The sequence below is a fragment of the Hippoglossus stenolepis genome, chromosome 5, assembly GCF_022539355.2.
Source record: "Hippoglossus stenolepis isolate QCI-W04-F060 chromosome 5, HSTE1.2, whole genome shotgun sequence".
Taxonomy (NCBI): Eukaryota; Metazoa; Chordata; class Actinopteri; order Pleuronectiformes; family Pleuronectidae; genus Hippoglossus; species Hippoglossus stenolepis.
Genome location: NC_061487.1, coordinates 19,917,996 through 19,929,931, shown reverse-complemented (window position 1 = coordinate 19,929,931; position 11,936 = coordinate 19,917,996). Strand labels below are relative to the sequence as shown.

Genomic DNA, 11,936 nt, shown 5'->3' with positions numbered 1-11,936 from the left:
AATTACGAGCTCATGAGTGAAATCCAGTATCTACTCCAGAAATGTTGAAACTCGTGGTTAGCAGTAAAGTTTGTGAATAATGGGCTAACATTTGCAAAAAAAAACCTCACCAGTTTTTTCCTTTAATTTAAAGCAGACCAATCATGCTACACTGGATTGTATAAATCTAGGATGTGTTTACTAAAAATAGCAAATCAGTCTGCATGTTTTTGTTCCAAAGGTGCAGTAGCTGTCATGTTATGTGAGCGCGCGAGTGTGTGTGATGGTTTGAAACTGAAATGTGACGGAAATGGGAGAATTTGAAGGACTGATGTTCTTAAAAGTGAGTTGTTGCTTCCTTTTTTTTTTATTAAAATGTTTTGACCTGATGAAAACGTCTTCAGTTGTATTTTTTTCGACATTTGAAGTCGCCCCACCAAACGAAACACGTGAATCGACATTAGGCCTTTGAGTTGTACGTTTGTGTCTTTCAGGTGTTAATGATTAGAACTTTTCTTCTTCTTCTCCGAGCTCTGACCGTTTAACAGCATGTAAGCTCAGATGTATTGCTCAAATATAAATGTATCATCAATATGTTAAGGATAATTAAGATATAAAACCTATTCATTATACCTATTCGAAACAATGAATGGTGGAAAGTTTACTTTAAATTGCAAAGTGAGGTCACCTGCAGCTTTTTTGACTTTAAATGCAGGATGCTTGCCTTGTATTATTTTATGAAGACAGATTTGTTCATTAAAGGCGAGTGGTGGTAGAGTGATGACTTTTCAATTCAGTTTTATTTGTTAAGCACCAAATATCAACATACATTATCCCAAGGCATCATAGGCAGCTGCCTCTAAACAGTGTGGCATCAAAGGCAGCTGCCTCTAAACAGTGTGGCATCAAAGGCAGGTGACTTTACATATCAGTGGCAGTTTCTGTTGACATCGAAATAGTCTCTACATCGAAAGAGCCTCTACGAGCTACTACTTTTTTCACCCCCCTCTGTGCTTAATTGACCTGTGAAAATGTCGTATGTACACTATAAGTTTTCTTCCAAACTGCACTACAAGACAGTCCCTTTCGATGGGCTGCATATCACCCTCAAGGAGCTAAAAAGGAAGATTATGGGCCGGGAGTGCCTCAAGGCCACAAAAGCTGACCTGCAGATCACCAATGAGCAGACTGGTGAAGGTAAGTTGTCAGCTGATGCCTTTACTCATGTGTGACACATCTGTCAGACATTATTTTGAGGGGGTTACCGTAAATGATAGACAGACTTTTACTCCTCAGAGAGACAGAGAGAAGAGGAGAAGTGCTCAGTGGATGATGGGAGTTCCCCCAGCATTCTAGACCTATAAGAGCATTAATAAGTGATGGTTCAGGACTCACCTGATCCAGCCCTAACTATAGGCTTCATCAAAAAGGAGCGTTTTAAGTTTAACCTTAAATGTAGAGATGGTCTTTGCTTTGTTTTGGGAGCGAAGTGATCTATTTGGACAATACATTAAAACACATTTATGATGTCACCACATGAAGGCAATGAATGGATCCTTCATTACTCGCCATTCAACAGCAAAATAATCAGCAATTCGTAGAATAATAGTTTTATTTACCTTTTCGAGCAAAAATTGTCCCAATGTGCCAATTAACAACAGATTCTAACCTCTCAAATAATATTTTCTCTGCTTTGACATCTATAGTTAGTACATTCAATATTATCAGGTAGAATGATATTATATTGGGTACCTAAATAAAATGGCTGGAAAAAAATGTGAGTCTGATGATAAATTCAATTTTCCTGTTTTATCTAAAAAAGTCCCCATAAAGTTCAGCCTACAGTTTTACTAGAATAACATCATAAACACAAGAAGCTGCTTTAAATACTCTAAACCAGGGGTCTTCAAAATTTTTCAGGCCAAGGACCCCTAAACTGATGGAGAGATGGAGCAGGGATTATATACTATATATATTGTATAAAATTGTGTTTTGTATTAAACTGGGCCTAGTGCCATGTATAAACATAGCTACCCTGTTATTGTGCATTCAATACTAAGCTATTCAAATAATACACAGGTTAATATATTCATGTTTTTATTATTGTGTGCCACTGAATGTGTGCATTGCTGATTGAAAGATAACGTCTTCTGCCTCCATTTATCCGTTCACCACAATATGTTGGCTTCATGTTAATGTGTATTTAAAGACATTTAAATTTGTTTGTTTCGAATCAATCAAAATTTTTTCTAATGATTTGTTGCTTGTGCTTTGTAGAATATACCGATGATGAAGCCCACATCCGGAAACACTCCTCCGTGATTGTGCACCGCACTCCCCCTGGTGGAGTAAAGCCCGCTGGCAGGACGTTCATTGTGTATGTATAACGTTATTACTGGTTTTATGATTAATCAGTAAAGTCACTGATGATTTTAAGTCACTGGTTTGTTTATATTAGATTTCCTATAGTTATACTTGTGAAATTGATCCTGTAGTCGGTCACAATGATGGTAACTGATGGTTTATTTTTGTCCTGTGTGTTTTTGCAGACAACGTTCTTCCGCAGCTGTGGCTGGACCGTCTAGACCCGTATGTAAAAACAACACTCTCCTCCTCTTTATTATTATAGAGCTCAATAGATCGTTTTCAGAAGTAAAAATCCAATTCATTTTCTGAATAGCGATTTTGATCATCTGCCATAATATTTTTACCATCCAAGGTAGACTCACTACAAGTTGGTGAAACGATGTTAGATGGGCTAGGGGTTGGCGGCGATGTCCTCCCCCACTCACACATGTCTCACCAGCCCCCGCTCCGCAGACTCCAACTCTCTTCAGACAGACCCGGTCTTCTTCCCCTGCCTGGGAGCCTTGAGATGATCCAAGGAGACGCAGATCGAGCAACCATCAAACCTCTAATGGACCTGCCGGTGGGTTTAATTCTCAAAAAGTCTGCCGAGAGTGAAATAAATTATATTTTTACCTATGTAAACAGTATGAAAACACTTTTTATGTGGTTTTGAGAGGTTTAAAAGAAAATTTGTTCAATATGAATGTTTGGCAGGTCAAATTAAACTGGTTAGATTCCGCAGCGGAGGTTGTAATGGTAAACGCATTGATAAAGACTCAAACTCTGCTTGGAACCACATTGTAGTGTGTTATAAATATGTATTAAATGTTTCTACAAGGCGCATAAATGCTTAATACCATGACTTCTAATTGAACCTTTTCATTTTTTGTATGTATTTTTGTCCAATTCCAGATGCCACCCGCCCAGAGGAGGATCAGGTTGAACAGACATCTGAGGAGAAAAGGCAGCACTGAGACGTCTGCCTCAGACAGAGCACCATTAGGTCCTGAGAAGATGTCGTCCACATCAGACCGATCAGCTTCTTCCAGCATTTCCGAAGGTGACAGATCCAACAGTACAACAGAAGGGGCTGGACGAAAGGAGCTGTCTGCATCTGCAGAGAGGAGAGCCTCTCGCGAAAGACCAGGGAGTGCTGGAGAGAGACTGCAGGGCTCAGACCGAGAGCAGGACAGAGTCTCAGGACCAGACAGAGATCGAGACAGAGTGTCTGGATCAGACAGAGACAGAGGTGTGGGTTCTGAAAGAGAGAGAGAGAGGGACAGGGTTTCGGGGTCAAGCTCACAGAAAGTAGCAGCGACAGCGGAGAGAGACAGCGACAGAGAGAGGTCAGTTGTTGTTTACTACCTTGATGTTTTTAAGATACATTTTGTTTGTTGCTTTTGTGGAATTCTTGAGATCTTGAGTTGGACCCCCTGTCACAAACCAAATTTGTATATGAGTAGTGTTACTTTTAACACTTTTAACGCGGGGCACCCACCTGTCCCTGTCCCATACTGTCCTGATGGCAGCTAGCTTGTCTTTCTGGCGCCAAGCTGGTCTGTCGTCTCTGTTATCAAAGCAGATAATCCTGGAAATAATCTGGAAGATTTCCAGAGACATTGTTCTTCGGAAAAGTTCTCTGCCAGTTTCTGCATCCCACAGGGGATTCTGTGGATTTGAAAACTCCAGCAAGGATAAGAACCCCAAAGTATGCAAATAAATGGGTTTGGTCCATCTCATTCCACCTCTCTCCAAAAACACGCTGTCCCTCCAAATTAGTGAAATCCAGAATGATTTTCTGGATGGAATCCAGGATGAAAAGCTCTAAAGAACACTTGATGTCCTGCACATGAGTGACCGCTATCCATCTTGGCACTGGTTGCATCCTTATTACATTGGTAGCCATGCTCATTCCTTGGGCAAAAAGACCATTCAATTTTATAATTTTTTGACATCCATATAATGAATTCAGTAGGATTAAGTAATGAAGAATATGAGTACTGAAGTACTCCTTAAAGTTTGACTGTTCTTGTCTTTATATTCACAGAACTACATCCAACCTGAATGAATTTACAATAGACTTCCACAAAGAGCTTATGAAGTCCAAAAATTCACCAAAGAGACGAAGACCATCTTATTCCAGGTAACTTAATTAAGAGGACATTTCCAAATTGGTTTTAGTTCATAAGCATAATCCTTCAAGCCATTCAGTTTATTACATAAGCAGATTTCTTTCTCTCTTGGTTTCCTGATTTTCTTCTCCATTCTTTCCTTTCCCAGGTCCCGGTCAGTCAGTCGCTCTGACAGTCGCTTCAGGTCCTGGTCTCGCTCCCCTGGTGGCTTCTGGAGCCGCAGCCCTGGTGGACGGAAGCCACCTCCTCGGGAGCTTCCACAGTTAGAACTAAAGGGACCAACTCCTGGAGCCCGCCGGGAGAGAGAAAGGTATCGACAATGGGAAAAAGAGTACACAGACTGGTGCAACAAATGCTACAAAGACTACGACAACCAACACCCCTCAATCAATAAAACACCTCCCATCTCCTCAAAACCTGCATCTGGCTCTGGAGTCGCTAAAGCTCCTACTTCTAAAAGTGCTGCTGCACCCGCTAAGCCCTCAAACAAGACCGTATCCAAGACCCAGTCTGATAACACCAGGAAAGAGAAGGCTCAGAAAGTAAAACCTAAAGAGAAGGCAGAGGCTGTGAAGGAAAAGAATGACAAGGTAAAGCAAAAGACCCCAGAAGCAGTGGTCATCAAAAAGAAAGACTCCTCGTCCTCTGTCGCTAAACCGATTAAGACCATTAAAGCAAATCCAGAAGATAATTTCAACTCAACTACCCCCAAAAAGGAAAAGAGTAAAAGCTCTACTTGGAACCACATTGTAGTGTGTTATAAATATGTATTAAATGTTTCTACAAGGCGCATAAATGCTTAATACCATGACTTCTATTTGAACCTTTTCATTTTTTGTATGTATTTTTGTCCAATTCCAGATGCCACCCGCCCAGAGGAGGATCAGGTTGAACAGACATCTGAGGAGAAAAGGCAGCACTGAGACGTCTGCCTCAGACAGAGCACCATTAGGTCCTGAGAAGATGTCGTCCACATCAGACCGATCAGCTTCTTCCAGCGTTTCCGAAGGTGACAGATCCAACAGTACAACAGAAGGGGCTGGACGAAAGGAGCTGTCTGCATCTGCAGAGAGGAGAGCCTCTCGCGAAAGACCAGGGAGTGCTGGAGAGAGACTGCAGGGCTCAGACCGAGAGCAGGACAGAGTCTCAGGACCAGACAGAGATCGAGACAGAGTGTCTGGATCAGACAGAGACAGAGGTGTGGCTTCTGAAAGAGAGAGAGAGAGGGACAGGGTTTCGGGGTCGAGCTCACAGAAAGTAGCAGCGACAGCGGAGAGAGACAGCGACAGAGAGAGGTCAGTTGTTGTTTACTACCTTGATGTTTTTAAGATACATTTTGTTTGTTGCTTTTGTGGAATTCTTGAGATCTTGAGTTGGACCCCCTGTCACAAACCAAATTTGTATATGAGTAGTGTTACTTTTAACACTTTTAACGCGGGGCACCCACCTGTCCCTGTCCCATACTGTCCTGATGGCAGCTAGCTTGTCTTTCTGGCGCCAAGCTGGTCTGTCGTCTCTGTTATCAAAGCAGATAATCCTGGAAATAATCTGGAAGATTTCCAGAGACATTGTTCTTCGGAAAAGTTCTCTGCCAGTTTCTGCATCCCACAGGGGATTCTGTGGATTTGAAAACTCCAGCAAGGATAAGAACCCCAAAGTATGCAAATAAATGGGTTTGGTCCATCTCATTCCACCTCTCTCCAAAAACACGCTGTCCCTCCAAATTAGTGAAATCCAGAATGATTTTCTGGATGGAATCCAGGATGAAAAGCTCTAAAGAACACTTGATGTCCTGCACATGAGTGACCGCTATCCATCTTGGCACTGGTTGCATCCTTATTACATTGGTAGCCATGCTCATTCCTTGGGCAAAAAGACCATTCAATTTTATAATTTTTGACATCCATATAATGAATTCAGTAGGATTAAGTAATGAAGAATATGAGTACTGAAGTACTCCTTAAAGTTTGACTGTTCTTGTCTTTATATTCACAGAACTACATCCAACCTGAATGAATTTACAATAGACTTCCACAAAGAGCTTATGAAGTCCAAAATTCACCAAAGAGACGAAGACCATCTTATTCCAGGTAACTTAATTAAGAGGACATTTCCAAATTGGTTTTAGTTCATAAGCATAATCCTTCAAGCCATTCAGTTTATTACATAAGCAGATTTCTTTCTCTCTGGTTTCCTGATTTTCTTCTCCATTCTTTCCTTTCCCGGTCCCGGTCAGTCAGTCGCTCTGACAGTCGCCCAGGTCCTGGTCTGCCTCCCTGGTGGCTTCTGGAGCCGCAGCCCTGGTGGACGGAAGCCACCTCCTCGGGAGCTTCCACAGTTAGAACTAAAGGGACCAACTCCTGGAGCCCGCCGGGAGAGAGAAAGGTATCGACAATGGGAAAAAGAGTACACAGACTGGTGCAACAAATGCTACAAAGACTACGACAACCAACACCCCTCAATCAATAAAACACCTCCCGTCTCCTCAAAACCTGCATCTGGCTCTGGAGTCGCTAAAGCTCCTACTTCTAAAAGTCCTGCTGCACCCGCTAAGCCCTCAAACAAGACCGTATCCAAGACCCAGTCTGATAACACCAGGAAAGAGAAGGCTCAGAAAGTAAAACCTAAAGTGAAGACAGAGGCTGTGAAGGAAAAGAACGACAAGGTAAACCAAAAGACCCCAGAAGCAGTGGTCATCAAAAAGAAAGACTCCTCGTCCTCCTCCTCCTCCTCTGTCGCTAAACCGGTTAAGACCATTAAAGCAAATCCAGAAGATAATTTCAACTCAACTACCCCCAAAAAGGAAAAGAGTAAAAGCTCTACAGTGAGGCCTCCCCTGCTTAAGACCCCTCCACTTTCCTCCCAGACCCTGCCTCTACCTCATCCTTCTCTTCCCGATGGCCCTCGACTCAGCCATGACATTCGGGGAAGAAGAGATCTTCCACCAGGTAGTGGTCTCCTCCCAATGCCACCCGCCCAGAGGAGGATCAAGTTGAACAGATATCTGGGGAGAAAAGGCAGCACTGAGACGTCTGCCTCAGACAGAGCACCATTAGGTCCTGAGAAGATGTCGTCCACATCAGACCGATCAGCTTCTTCCAGCGTTTCCGAAGGTGACAGATCCAACAGTACAACAGAAGGGGCTGGACGAAAGGAGCTGTCTGCATCTGCAGAGAGGAGAGCCTCTCGCGAAAGACCAGGGAGTGCTGGAGAGAGACTGCAGGGCTCAGACCGAGAGCAGGACAGAGTCTCAGGACCAGACAGAGATCGAGACAGAGTGTCTGGATCAGACAGAGACAGAGGTGTGGCCTCTGAAAGAGAGAGAGAGAGGGACAGGGTTTCGGGGTCGAGCTCACAGAAAGTAGCAGCGACAGCGGAGAGAGACGGCGACAGAGAGAGGTCAGTTGTTGTTTACTACCTTAATGTTTTTAAGATTTTGTTTATTACTTTTGTGGAATACTTGAGATCTTGAGTTGGACCCCCTTTCACAAAGCAATTTTGTATATGAGTAGTGTTACTTTTAACCCTTGTGTGGTGTTCCTCTTTTTGTTGTCCGATACTGGATATGTGATATTTAATTTTAATACTTTTGTTTTATTTTACTTTATATATTAAATTAAATTTTTTATAGTCTATTTTTTTTATATATATTTTTTTGCTTGTGTAATATTTTGAGCATGGCTAGAAGGGATCCTGTCACCCAAACATTTCATCGCCAGCGACTGCTGGCGACTGCTGAATGTAATTGTTTTGCACATAACAATAAAGTCTTGAATCTCGAAGCTTGTTTCTGATCACTTTAACTTTTCAAAACCAAAAAAGCAACATTCACACCTAGTTTCACAGTGTGCTTGATCAGCTGTGTGGAGGTGAGAAATGAACCATGGTATCAACATCCCTCTCAGCTCGTTTCTTCATTTATTACGCAGCTATTTTTGGGGCCTTTCATGTCATCAACTGAGAGCAATGTCATTTGGGAGAAAGTATTTGAAAATGTGCACCATTGTCCCCTCTAATGACATCACACCCCACCCCGTTTGTGATAGAACAGTTACAACCACAGTTATAATCTGAGGATTCTTGTATTAAAAAATAAAGCTGAATTCTTCAATTAATCAGTCGTCAGAACATGAATTTACACGTTTTGATGATGAACTAATCATTCAACTCACTTTGCAATCACAAAATCACAAAATCACAAAAATTGTGAGAATACTACGTTTTCCCAAGTGGACCAACGTAGGTACTATACGTTTTCTGATGAGACTGGGTTGTTTGGGGGACTGGAGGGTAGAAGAAGAGTAAAGGTCATTCTGGGTGCATATGTGTGTGTGTGTTTGCATTTATATGTGCATACGTGTGTGAGCGCGCTAAAAAAGAAAATATGTGCTGGCAGAAGCAAAAATAAAAAACTCTTTTTTGTAGAGAGTTTGTAGTTTCACTGCATGAGGCAATATTTCCTCTGCCCAGTAGAGAATTTGTACATTCACTCGGATAAAATGTGAAAACTAAGAGTCATTTAGAGAATCCCTTTTAAATGTGTGAGTCCACACTTGCCCCTGAGAGTGTCCTCCAGTAACTGATGCAATCGGTTTCTCCTCTGTGTGTGTGTGTGTGTGTGTCTGTGGTGCGTCTCCTCTTTCTCACTGCCCGACCCTCATCTCCGCACCTCCTCCTAATTTCTCCCCACCGACCGACTGCGGATTCATTACTGACCGATTCTCCTGTCCGCTCATTTATACAGAAAATCTGCTCATCATCTCGCGCTCGCCACTGACTCCGATTACAGGCACAAACAGTGTGTTTACAGTTCCCCACTATAATGAGCTGACACTAAGTACAATATTGTCCACCTAATGAGCTCGTAAACGCAATATGCCAACATTCTGGAGGCAGGAAGTAACTGATGGAGAAGAAGTGTAATGCGAGGGGCCAGGAGAGGAGGGAAGAGCTCAGCAACGAACTGAGTCATAACAGAGAAATTAAGTTTTCGTTAAAAATGAAATGCAACACAAGTAGAATGCAATGCAGGGATAATTACTTAATGCAATTAAAGCTGCTGTGCTCAAAACATAATGAAGTGATGAAGTTAATTGTGTAAGATTTTCATACTTAAAGCCAAACGGATTATTTTCTTCATTCGTCGTACTTATTTTTAGTGTTTCAAGTTTAGCATCTGCAATTAATCTGTAATAAACTTCTATGGAAACACTTCAGTTGTCATTGGTTTCCGATTTATGATTGTTTGAAAAAGTAATGCTACAATCGGTGATTATATATCAGATTTTGAATCTGTTGTTTTTAAAGATTTTTTTATCCGTTTTGAGTCCAGTGGGTAATTGATGAACAAAGTTGTTCCAAATGTATTTTTTGGAGGATTGCGGATAAATGTGTCACATTTACTAATGATTAATTGAGCTAAGATTCCCCCAGACATTCATTAAAAACAACCAGAATGAATCTTTTCTGAATGGTTTCATCGTAACCCTCCTCAGCACTCACTTGTGTTTCTGTTACAACTCGTGACTGTTGAATGTCATTGACATTTGCATGCATTTCTCGCTCGACACTGAACCGGAGCGGCGGAAAAAAGCTTCGAGCACAAGTGCAAACCTGGAGTTTGTAAGAGGATAGAGAAGGTAAAGGATTTACTCTGCGTTCCACCGCTCTCCTTCCATCTTTGTGGGTCTTCTTCTTTATTCTCGCTGCCTGCATGGGTTTATTGACCCTCGAAAGACAAAGGAGTTAACAGTCAGGAACAATTTGACCAGAAAGTATCTGAAATATATACAGTCTTAAAAAAAAGAAAACCTTCACGCTTTCAGTCTCGTGTTAATTTGCCCCTGTCTCTACACTGTGGCCCTATCCTTTGTTCTGCATCACCCCCTCACCACCACCACCCTGATTCACTGAACCCTGTCTAGTATTTCCACTGGTTGATGGGTTAATCTCCCCCACCACCAGCACCACCCCCCTCACTCTTCTTTTCAGCCTTATCTGGTCACCCAGGTGTATAAGATAGGCGTCCACTGTGCAGCGGTCCGTCTGTAATGGTAGACTGTGTTGGGTGCTCAGTCACCCTGCTGTTTAACAGATGCTGTGCTTTATCTGAGGGAGACTGCGGTTATTATAGAGCGGGGAGGTGGTAAGAGACACTGGTCCCCTGGGTAAACGTACGCCGCGCGAGAGGATAACGCACACGATTATCGCAGCTTTTTTCGCCATCTTGGGTGACAGCAACGCACAACGAAAAAAAGACACGCGTGCACGCAGCTCTGCAAACACTATTTTCAATTTGGGCACTTTTGTCAATACATATCTCACATGGCTGACAGATATAATATGATTCCCGTGCTGAACTCACACGTACACGCGGCAGCTTGGAGAGCAACTGCAGCACAGGTATCAGAGGTTAAAAGAGAGCAGCTGCTCCTCTAAGCTGTTACATCACGTCGCCTCACTTCTAATCTTACCTGTTCTACGCAGGCGTATTTAAAGCACAAAGGATACTGCTATTTACAATGCAGCTCCACACGGTGACAGACTTGTGCAGTTAAGTGAGGGGGAGTGAGGTGTTTAGGCTACAGTTTGCTTACAAGCACAAAAAGGAATGTGATACCTGCCTCCCGGGGAGGGCGATGGCGTTTGTGTATTTTTTTTCTCCAGAGGTTTGAACACACACTGACTCTCTCTTGCACGGTGCCACACACATGCTAGTTGTAGTCGGCGAGCTCATGCGGTGCCTAGATACATAGCAATGCCCTGTTAAATCCATCTTGTTGAGCTATTACGCTGCTGCTGGGGAGAATCGCATGCCCCCATTCATCACCTGTGCTTTATTTCCTGCTAAAAATAAGCAGACAAATAATTAAGTCTGAGCTCGGAGGAGATTTAAGCAGCTGGAGATGCTCGACCAGCTCGGACAGACGGATCCGGACACGTAGCTGGGATTTCAAATTCCGAGGGTCAGTTTGATCTTTGGCGTGTGTTGTACGTAATCACACTATTTCACTACATCCGAAGAACATGACCCGGTTGAGGAAAACTCAAACGTGGTGAGGTGATATGACAGACGCTTTTGAATTCAAAGGACTGATGGGAAACTCCTGATAAAGATTCATGCTTAATTACGCCCTCGAGTGCTGCGATTGGCTAATTCAGTGTGGGTGTGCGTCTCCACGTCAACGGGATCCTGGTCGTGGTTGATAGGGAGAACAAGCCTGCTGGCTAATCTTCCTCATCCGATGCTCACCTCTGTACACGGTATCTTTTTCTTGGAGTGCCTCCCATGGAAAGTTCATACACATCATCAACCCCCTTCTGCCTTGTCTCGTGTCTTTCTAATTTCTGTTCATACTCTTACCTTCATGCTTCAGTTGCTTTAATCTGTGTGACTGTACAATAATGCAACTTGGTTGTGCTATTGTTGGCCACTGTTTGTGTTATTATATTTTTTAAATTTATATTATTACTATT

General features: G+C 42.7%; 1 protein-coding gene across 1 annotated transcript; it reads left to right on the top strand.

Annotated features, from left to right (window-relative positions):
- The first annotated feature begins 1,010 nt into the window (after nucleotides 1–1,010).
- On the top strand, nucleotides 1,011–7,958 carry LOC118109492 (E3 ubiquitin-protein ligase RBBP6-like). The gene is made up of 6 exons (XM_047339790.1): nucleotides 1,011–1,176; nucleotides 2,257–2,356; nucleotides 4,376–4,471; nucleotides 4,609–5,183; nucleotides 5,477–5,658; nucleotides 6,697–7,958. Exons 1-6 carry the CDS (start codon nucleotides 1,011–1,013, stop codon nucleotides 7,930–7,932), a joined length of 2,355 nt encoding a protein of 784 aa, XP_047195746.1. The 3' UTR covers nucleotides 7,933–7,958.
- Nucleotides 7,959–11,936: the final 3,978 nt, after the last annotated feature.